Raw genomic sequence first — 10,585 nt, forward strand, 5'->3', positions numbered from 1 at the left:
TATGTATGTATGTATGTATGTGTGTGTGTATGTATATTGAATTATTGGCTGACATTAGAATTAAACAGATCGAGTTCGAGTTCAGTGGTAGATCTGATTTATGTTCAGCTCAGCTCTTACTATCTTACTATAATTATTTATGACAACTGAGTCAACAAGATAGACCAGTCTCGCTTTGGAAAAGATGGGTGGCCCTGAGAAGGGCCTTTGGACAGCAGGGAAAGCTGTTCCTTCGGAAGGAAGGCAGGTCTACTTGCTGCTGGTGTACTTGGTGACGGCCTTGGTACCCTCGCTGACAGCGTGTTTGGCCAGTTCACCAGGCAGCAGCAGACGCACAGCAGTCTGGATCTCGCGGCTGGTGATGGTGGAACGCTTGTTGTAGTGGGCCAGTCTGGAAGCTTCAGCGGCGATTCTCTCAAAGATATCGTTAACGAAGCTGTTCATGATGGACATGGCTTTGCTGCTGATACCAGTGTCAGGATGCACCTGCTTCAGCACCTTGTAGATGTAGATAGCATAACTTTCCTTCCTCTTCCTCTTGCGCTTCTTGTCTCCGGCACGGACGGCCTTAGCCTTGCCGGCTTTCTTGGCACCTTTGGAGCTGACTTTGGGTGGCATTGTCGCACGTTGAACGAGTGACTGAATGCAAGGCGCGCGGCGCGAGCTGCGAATATCTCGGGCGTCGGGTCGGAAGGCGGCTGTGCCTTACGGCGCGACTGCCATTGGTCGATCGGTGAAGCGAGCGGGCTGTGTGCAGGCTTCATGACGGTCTTGAATAAAACGCTGCTGGGGCGCTGCAGTGAGGTCAGTTTGCTACTTGCTATCAACTGAAAGTGAAAAAACATGTCTGGACGTGGTAAAGGAGGAAAAGTCAAGGGAAAGAGCAAGTCCCGCTCTTCTCGCGCGGGACTGCAGTTCCCCGTGGGGCGTATCCACCGTCTCCTGCGCAAAGGCAACTATGCTGAGCGTGTGGGTGCTGGAGCCCCTGTGTACCTGGCCGCCGTGCTGGAGTACTTGGCCGCTGAAGTGCTGGAGTTGGCAGGCAACGCCGCCCGTGACAACAAGAAGACGAGAATCATCCCTCGTCACCTTCAGCTGGCCATCCGCAACGACGAGGAGCTGAACAAGCTCCTGTCCGGTGTGACTATCGCTCAGGGTGGTGTGCTGCCCAACATCCAGGCTGTGCTTCTGCCCAAGAAGTCCCAGACCAAGGCCCCCGGCGGCAAAGCCTAAGGGAGCACTCATCACTCACTTTCCACTAAGTGACCCAGGTCCTTTTAAGGACCACCCTTTTTCCCCGAGTGGGTTGGCCAATCTCGCTGCCACAAAGTTGTGTTGTGATGCGTCTGGATGTGTCAGATGCTTACTTTGCAACACACTGACACAAAATAATGCATACGTTATATACCGGCACAACACATGTGTGCACACAAATTACACATGATAAATAGATAGACAGAGAAACTGACTGATCAGCTGATCGACTGGTTGCATGTGATACGTGTGGCATCGCTCCTCCCCCCACCCCCTGCACGCACACACCACAGATAAATACCTACCTACCTACCTACATACACACATACATACATACATGCGTACATACATACACATGGTCGATCACGCTGCATCATAGTTTCTTTTGTGTTGTCGCTGACATGTCCACAGCTGCCAGTCAGTCTGTGTTGTGTTCTGTGTGTCGAGGAGCTGCTGCTGCTGCTGCTGCTGCTGCTGCTGCTATGTTCTACACATACTGATACATTGGCACACATCTAACATCTGCCAAGCACATGCTGCAACGTGATCAACCAGGCCTTGAGGGGAAAGGGGGTGGAGGGAGAGAAAGGAAGAAGAAAGAGAAAGAGCAGAAACAAACAAGTGGATACATAATTAAATGAATGAATAGATAAGTAAAGAAATGAACTTCAATAGGAAAATAAAGAAAAGAAAAAAGTAAGCAGACAGATAATGAAATAACATAAACAGGAGGAAAAGAAGAAGAAATGAACATAAATAAGAAGACAATAATGATAAAGAATAAATCAACAAATAAGCACATAAATGTGAACAAACATACAGAAGACAGATAATGAAATAATATAAACTGGAGGAAAAGAAGAAGAAATGAACATAAGTAAGGAGACAATAATGATAAAGAATAAATGGACAAATAAGCACATAAATGTGAACAAACATACAGAAGACAGATAATGAAATAATATAAACTGGAGGAAAAGAACAAGAAATGAACATAAGTAAGGAGACAATAATGATAAAGAATAAATGGACAAATAAGCACATAAATGTGAACAAACATACAGAAGACAGATAATGAAATAATATAAACTGGAGGAAAAGAAGAAGAAATGAACATAAGTAAGGAGACAATAATGATAAAGAATAAATGAACAAATAAGCACATAAATGTGAACAAACACATAGAAGACAGATAATGAAATAATATAAACTGGAGGAAAAGAAGAAGAAATGAACATAAGTAAGGAGACAATAATGATAAAGAATAAATGAACAAATAAGCACATAAATGTGAACAAACATACAGAAGACAGATAATGAAATAATATAAACTGGAGGAAAAGAAGAAGAAATGAACATAAGTAAGGAGACAATAATGATAAAGAATAAATGAACAAATAAGCACATAAATGTGAACAAACATACAGAAGACAGATAATGAAATAATATAAACTGGAGGAAAAGAAGAAGAAATGAACATAAGTAAGGAGACAATAATGATAAAGAATAAATGAACAAATAAGCACATAAATGTGAACAAACATACAGAAGACAGATAATGAAATAATATAAACTGGAGGAAAAGAAGAAGAAATGAACATAAATAAGAAGACAATAATGATAAAGAATAAATGAACAAATAAGCACATAAATGTGAACAAACATATAGACATGCACACACGCTCAGCCGCTCACAAACACACACACACACACACACACACACACACACACACACACACACACACACACATACACACACACACACTCAGTCACCACACACTGACTGACTGACTGACTGACTACCTAATTGTTTTCCAACGGTGGAGGTATAAGGACACTGGCAGTCTTACGTGCATGTGCCGTTGTTTCAGACACACACAGACATGTACAAATATATATTTAGTTGAGAGAGAGAGAGAGAGAGACCGATTGTGTATATGTTTATTATCGCCCTTGGCTATGACCTGTGAACCGAGTCCGCCATTGTGGTTCAGGGGTCAGATAAAACATGGACAGCGAGTGGCTGGCTGGGAGGCCTTTCAACCAATGAAAACAACGTCGTGAGGCTGCTCCGTGTCGTTCTTTGAGAGACGGCAGCTGCGCATAAAAGGCTGAAAAACTGTGCGATTTACAGACAGGAGAGAGGAGGAGAGAGAGAGAGAGACGGGAGGAGAGAGAGAGAGAGGAACTGTGCGATTACACAGGAGGGATGATTGAGAAGGATCTCCCCCCTGGAGAGGAAAGGGAAAAGAGTGGAAAGCCACGAAACTTCGTGTTGAGCAGTGGTGTACCGAGAAAGCGTGAGATATTCTTCCCTCTGGGAGAGGGCAAGAAAGAAAGAGTGGAAAACCACCGAACTATGTGTAGTGGTGCAGTGGAGTGCCGAAAGAGTGTTCTCAGCGTTCAGCGTACAGGACGGTGTATACGAGTGCCGAGTGGTGTGTGTATACGAGTGCCGAGTGGTGTGTGTGTGTCGCGGCAGGAGCCAACAAATAAGCAGAAGACGAAACTTTGTGTTGAGCAGTGGAGTTCTGAGAAAGTGTGTGATACTCTTCCCGTCGCGGCAGGAGTCAACCATTGAAACAGAAGACGAAACTTTGTGTTGAGGAGTGGAGTTCTGAGAAAGAGTGTGATACTCTTCCCTCCACAAACAAAGGGTGGAAAACTACGGAACTTTGAGTAGTACAGAGGAGTGCCAAAAAGTGTGCTCAGTGCTCAGGAGGGAGTGACGAGTGCCCGTGGCATAAATCAAGCATCGAAACAGGTCAGATGTATTTAGACCACTTTACTTAATCATTGAAGCTAACGTGTTCCGTTGATATTTTCCTTGTTTTCCCTATATTTTCTTCTCCTTCTGCCCTCCCTCTCCCCCCCCCCCCCCCCCCCCCCCCCCCCCCCCCCTTTTCTTTTCTTTTTCTTTTTTTTTTTTTTTTTTTTTTTTTTTTTTTTTTTTTTTTTTTTTTTTAAATGGAGAATTTTAAACACCCTCCATCTGAGGAAGCCCCCCCGGGGCCCAGAAAAAGGCAGCTGAGTTCATCATCATCCTCAAACCGCACACAGTCTGACGACGGGGACGAATGGACCGTTGCCACGGGGAGGAAAGCCAGGAGAGTCTCGCCCTCCTCTCCCCAACTCCTTTCCGAGGACTCCTCCTCGGAGTCCGATCCTGAACCCACCCCCACCCCACATGCCCCCAGGAAACCAGATCCCCAACAAAACAAGAAAAAACACCCCAGCAACAACAACCACCAGCCCCCAACTAACCAGTCCAACCAAAGCAACCCTCCCCCCAAAAAGTCACCCCCAAACCACAAACTTCCCAGACCCCACAACACACACCCCAACCAAAGATTTGCACCCGAACAGCCAAAACCAGTCTTCATGGACCACCCGGTCATCATTGAAGACCTGAAAACAGGAACCGGCAGTCTCAGGGCCCTGCAATTTAGAATGGCAGGGTTCCTGCAGGGTCTAGTTGGAAAGGTCCGAACGATCCGGCCGCTGGGACCCAAGAAAGTAATAGTGGGTTGCGAAACCCCACTACAGCAGGAGCGACTGCTCAAAATTAAAAAAATCGGGGAGGTAAGTGTCGTGTGCACAATCCCCGTACCCACTGTAGAGGGAGTGGTCAAACACATCCCCCTATGGGTTTCCCCCCAAGAGCTAATGGCAGCAGTGGACTCCATTGCCACCCAGGACGCAAGCTGCAAGGTCAAAAATGTCAAAAGATTGACACTGGCCTCAGGAATGCCCTCCAAGGCATTCCAAGTAGTATTCACTACCACCACACTGCCTCAATTTGTCACCATTAACAAGGTGCCACACAGTGTGCAACCCTACGTTGCACCTGTACCAAAGTGCCGCCAATGCCAAAGACTGGGCCACAAAACAGAGGACTGCACACGCAAATCCACAACTTGCCCAACTTGCGGCCGTGAAGGGCACGACACAAAACACTGCAAATCACTCACTAGACGGTGTGTGAACTGCCAAGGGGAACATTCGGCCAACTACCGGCAGTGTCCCCAACGGAAACTATGGCTGGCTGCCAACCAGATCAGGGCAGCTAACTACATGCCCAGGGCACAGGCTTTCCAACAGGCCAAAAAAATCAGGGACTCGGACCCCTACGAGAAGCCCACGGAGCCCCAACAACACCAACACCAACACACCAGGGATTCGAACCCCCAAGTGTCCCCCATGCATAACGCATGGAGACACGACACTCCCCACACCAACACATATGCCAGCGCGGTGCGAAAAAATAGCCAGGCACCTGCTGCCCCTCCCCAACTGCATCATGCCCCATCCCAGCCCCAAGAAGTCCCCTACAGGCCTCGCCCAGCCCCCCGCAGACACCGCTCCTCCCCATCCCCGCAGCCCCCAAAACCCTCCCAGACACCCCCCCCCGAGCACACCCCTCCCCCCACACAACCCACCCCCACTAACTCCGACCTCATGTCTGAAATGTTGCAGACATTAAAATCAATGCAAAAAACCATAGAGGAGCTAAACCAACAGCTCCAACAAGAGAAGAAGGAAAGGAAAGAGGAGAGGGAACAACTACTAGCCGAGCTGCACGCACTGCGCTCAGCCAAGTCACAACCCCAACCCATTCCTCCGTCCCCACAACGGAACGCAAACAGCCCCCGCCCCACTACAGCCCCTGGCCAACGGACTACCAGTAGGCCCAGTAATCTACCCACCCGTGCCCAAAATGTCAGCGAAAGTGACCGGATGCATCCCTTCGTCGCCTCGGCTGCCATTACCCTAACAAATTCCACATCCAACCGATAATGACAGATACCCCTAACCCCCAGCAGCAGACCAAACACAGGATATCGATACTTCAGTGGAACTGCAGGTCGATCAGGGGAAAGACCCCCTTCCTCAACGACTACCTGCAGTCCCACACCGGGATAGATGTCCTGCTCCTACAATCCCTCAACACCCCCCCCAAAACCATCCCTGTCATCGATGGGTACTACTACCCACCCGTCATGGGCTTAGAGGGAGACAGAGTGATGGTGGCCACATACATCAGTACCAGACTCCCATACAACAACTTTGACATCCCTGACCTACCAACAAACTGTAGGCTGACTCTCTGCACAGTGGCTATCCACACAAATAAACAAAAACCAATCAAAATAGCGAACGTGTACTACCCAGCAGGAATCAAGCAAGATGAGGAAGTAGCCTGGTTACAAAACCTCAACAGCAAGGACTGCAGCTGGGTGGTAGCCGGCGACTTTAACACCAGCCATAGACTTTGGGACAATGGACAGGACAAAGTAGACCATAATAAACTAGCCTTGTCCATCACAGAATCAGACCTCACCACACTAAACGATGGTTCCTTCACTAGAATAGGGACAACAAATCAGCGAAACACTGCAATAGACCTCGCCCTAGTAACCAACGACATAGCTCCAAACGCAGACTGGCACACAGCAGACGACCACCTTCAATCAGACCACCTCCCCATACATATCACAATAGGTCAAATACACCCAAACACAACCGACACTGACAATACCCCAAAATATATGTACCATAGAGCAGACTGGGAGGCTTTCGCCACCAACCTAGAAACGAAATGCACCACGACCGACCTTGAGGACCCCGACATAGACAAATACTACCACAACCTATGCCACATGATCCTCCAGACGGCTGACATAACCATCCCCAAAAACGTCCCAGGACATAGAGGTAAACACTACCAAACGGCGGAATGGTGGAGCGAAGACTGCCACAAAGCCACTGCCACCAAACGTCGAGCAATGCGCACATATAAAAAAAACACGTCAGAAACAAACAAGGCGGCCCTGGAAGAAGCCACACACCAATGCACCGTCATCACCACCAGAGCCTACCAAGACCACTGGGAACGCTTTTGTCAGCAGGAGGTCCGGTCCCCACAAGATAGCACCAAACTGTGGAGGAAAATTCAAATCGCCCGCCAACGGGCACGCCGACCACAACGACCGCTCCTGGTGGATGGGAAGCTAACCAAAAACAACGCAGAAAAAGCGGACGCATTAGCAGACGCCTTTGCGAAAGCCAGCCAAACTGCCCACCTCCCGGAAAAAGCCAAAAGATTTCGACGCGAAACAGAACAAACCTTCCCCCAACCCATCCATGATGACACAACTCCCTTCAACACCGACCTCACAATTGGGGAACTCCGCAGCGCCATCAACACCATGGGAGCAGACAGCAAAACTGCTGGAGAGGATGTTGTCTCATACGCTATGGTGCGCCGATTCCCAGACACGATGGTCCGGGTCCTCCACAAATTCTTCCAAAAGTGCTGGAAATCTGGGAAAATCCCGACAGCATGGAAGAGAGCCACAGTGATAGGGATCCACAAGGAGGGAAAACCAGCACACCTCCCCACCAACTATAGGCCCATAGCTATAACTTCTCACCTGGGGAAAATCTATGAACGATTAGTCAAAACGAGATTAGAACACTACCTGGACCAAAAAAACATACTCCCTCAGTGCCAAGCAGGTTTCCGACGAGGCAGAAACTGCATGGAGCACGTAGTCCATTTAGTAGAAACAATCAAAAGAAGCTTCATTCTAGGCAAGGGGCAAAATAAGACCACCCTAGCCACGTTCTTTGACATCAAGAAAGCATTCGACACAGTCTGGCATGCCAAACTACTCGACAAGCTGCGACAAATAGGTATAACAGGAAGGCTCTACCACTTCATCCAAGACTTCCTAGACTCCAGGCAAATGACAGTGAAAGTAGGCTCGGCCATATCCGACACACACACACTAGACATGGGAGTCCCACAGGGTAGTGTTATAGCCCCTACACTTTTCAGCATCATGCTACATGACATCTCATCCGAATTTGGGAAAGAGGACCAAAAACTAAGACACTACGCAACTATCTCACTGTTCGCAGATGACCTTGCCATCTGGCATACACAGCCAACCCACAACTTCATTATGCATGAACTCCTATATCAAAGAGGCATCAACGAAATCCAAGAATATCTAAAAAGAAATGGCTTCCAGCTGTCGGCAGAGAAGACGACCTTTATGGTCTTCACCCGCCACCCAGCCGACAGAGACAAATATCGTATCAGACTAGACAACACAATCATACAACCCAGCAAAGAAACCAAGTTCCTAGGAGTGACCATAGACCAAAACCTAACATGGCATACACACATTACAAAAACCATAAATAAAACCATGCACTCCATCAATCTAATCAAACAGCTGACCAGGGAAACATGGGCCACACCAGAGACATTGGTCTACCTCACTGGAGCCCTGATCCGCTCCAAGCTCCTATACGGCCATGAAGCCTTCTTCACAGCCTCAGATACCCAATGGGAAAAACTTGAACGGGTAGAAAGATCAGCAATCAGACACGCACTAGGGCTTCCAAAATGGACCGCCAAAGACCTGGTCTACCAGGAGGCAGGCTGGCTCCCCCTTAGAGAGGAAAGTAGGCGACGCTGTGCTAACTTCGAAGTCCGCTGTACATCAGTACCTACCACCGTCAGAGACACTCTACGAACGGACATCTCAAGCGGCCAAAAAGCATACAGAAAAAACAACTGCACCAAGAAACCAAAAAGGCACAGGCAAACCACACTACTACAACACTACACCCGACAGATATGGGAGGACAGGAATCAAAACAAACTCGACCCAGTCGTTCCAAGCCAGGTATCCCCACCCCCACCTGCCGGCCCTGCACCATGGATATGGGAAAAGCCAACCATCATCCACACCTATGGACCTGAACCAAAAAAAAGAAACCCACTAGCCATAGCTACATTAGCCAAAACAAAAATACATGAACAATTCCCGCTACACCTAAAGGTGTACACTGACGGCTCCATATGCAACAATGGAGACGCAGGGTGCGCACTTGTCATTCCAGACTTAAAAATCACCAAAAGATATAAACTCAACACCGGAATTAGCATATTTACGGCGGAACTATATGCCATCTATATGGCATGCTCCACCGTAAATGACATGCCCCCAGTCCCAGCAGGAGTGGTACTGCTGACAGACTCCAAGTCGTCACTACAGGCCCTGACCCGAGGGGGGACAGATAATAGAAGAGGCCTACAACAGGAGATCCTCTTCCTAGCACATCAAATCATCAAGAAGGGCACCCACCTCACACTCATGTGGCTACCTTCACACACAGGGATAATAGGAAATGACATGGCTGACAAAGCAGCCAAAGAAGCCATAGAAAACGGCTCCCCTACACAAGTAGGGTACTCTATAACAGAATTCACAAAGACGGTACGACAAACAATGCATGACCTACGCAATAAATACATGGAACACAAATGCGCAGAGAATGGCTGGATTCACATTCCCATCCAAAAAGTAAAACATCGCCTCCTACTCCCTAGAAACAACTCCAAACTCCTCAGAAGAATCAGGACCCACCCCCACGCATGCAAGGTCAAGAAACTCAAGTGCAAGTGCGGTGCAGACGCTTCCTACGAGCACGCAATGCAATCATGCACAGTAACAACAGCCAATATGACCCCACTCCTGCACTACAAGCAAAAACATAAACTATCAAACCAGGACTTCCTTCAACCCCACTCCACCTTAGGAAACCAACCCATGAGGATACTCACTGACTCCTTCCTATCCTCTGAGGAGATCCGCAGCTGGTTCTGAAGGCCCAACCACCACCCCTCCCCTGCCCCCTCCACACACAACACACATGACCTCCTCCGTACCCCCAAACCCCCAATCCCACCCAAACGCAACACTAACACACCCACTCCCCACCCCCCACCCACCCCCATCTTGGGATATCAGGAGACCCACACAGCCAAAAGGGATTTGGATCGCCCCCCGCTCACTCCGTTGTACCACTCACAGATGGTTAAACTGGTAGTGTCGGAAATCCTATAACCCCACTCCTGTCCTCTGGCTCTCGCGAGGGGATCATCCAGCAAGGGGGCCTGACCCGAACTGGACTCTGGCACAGTCTCAGCAGGGTATGGACAACGCCCATCCATGGCTGTGCCAGGCGTGCGATGAAGAAAACAAATGTCACAACTGAGAAAGACACATGATGTACAAGTGACAAGTGACACAAGAGTCGACCACATGCCCGGCGCGTTGGGCGGCTGATGGGGGCGCGTGGTGACCGGGTGCCGCCGCGGGGTTCTTTGGGGGGCGGCCGGGCGCTCCCCCTCTCGCCGGGCTCTCTTCCTCCTTCGCCGTCGACCACACCATAAAATTTACCAACACCACCACCACAAACAGTAACAACACCACCAACACAAAAAAGCAGAACGCTTAGCAACAACGAAACG

General features: G+C 48.8%; 4 protein-coding genes across 4 annotated transcripts in view; 3 read left to right on the forward strand and 1 right to left on the reverse strand.

Annotated features, from left to right (window-relative positions):
* Positions 1 to 146: 146 nt before the first annotated feature.
* LOC143287998 (histone H2B, gonadal) lies at positions 147 to 655 on the reverse strand. The gene has a single exon (XM_076596249.1). The coding sequence runs from the start codon at positions 616 to 618 to the stop codon at positions 250 to 252; it is 369 nt and encodes a 122-aa protein (XP_076452364.1). The 5' UTR covers positions 619 to 655; the 3' UTR covers positions 147 to 249.
* Positions 654 to 1,233, forward strand: LOC143287997 (histone H2A). Its single transcript, XM_076596247.1, has one exon. The coding sequence runs from the start codon at positions 844 to 846 to the stop codon at positions 1,231 to 1,233; it is 390 nt and encodes a 129-aa protein (XP_076452362.1). The 5' UTR covers positions 654 to 843.
* A 2,235-nt stretch (positions 1,234 to 3,468) lies between these two features.
* LOC143288343 (uncharacterized) overlaps positions 3,469 to 10,585 on the forward strand; it is a 63,279-nt gene continuing 56,162 nt past the window's right edge. The window contains exon 1 of the mRNA XM_076596720.1: positions 3,469 to 4,018. The gene's annotated coding sequence lies outside the window, so the exon portion shown is untranslated. The remainder of the gene's footprint in view (positions 4,019 to 10,585) is intronic.
* Positions 10,132 to 10,585, forward strand: part of LOC143287999 (histone H4) — a 1,370-nt gene continuing 916 nt past the window's right edge. The window contains exon 1 of the mRNA XM_076596250.1: positions 10,132 to 10,585. This exon is cut by the window's right edge and continues 916 nt beyond it. The gene's annotated coding sequence lies outside the window, so the exon portion shown is untranslated.

The sequence above is a fragment of the Babylonia areolata genome, chromosome 12, assembly GCF_041734735.1.
Source record: "Babylonia areolata isolate BAREFJ2019XMU chromosome 12, ASM4173473v1, whole genome shotgun sequence".
Lineage (NCBI taxonomy): Eukaryota > Metazoa > Mollusca > Gastropoda > Neogastropoda > Buccinidae > Babylonia > Babylonia areolata.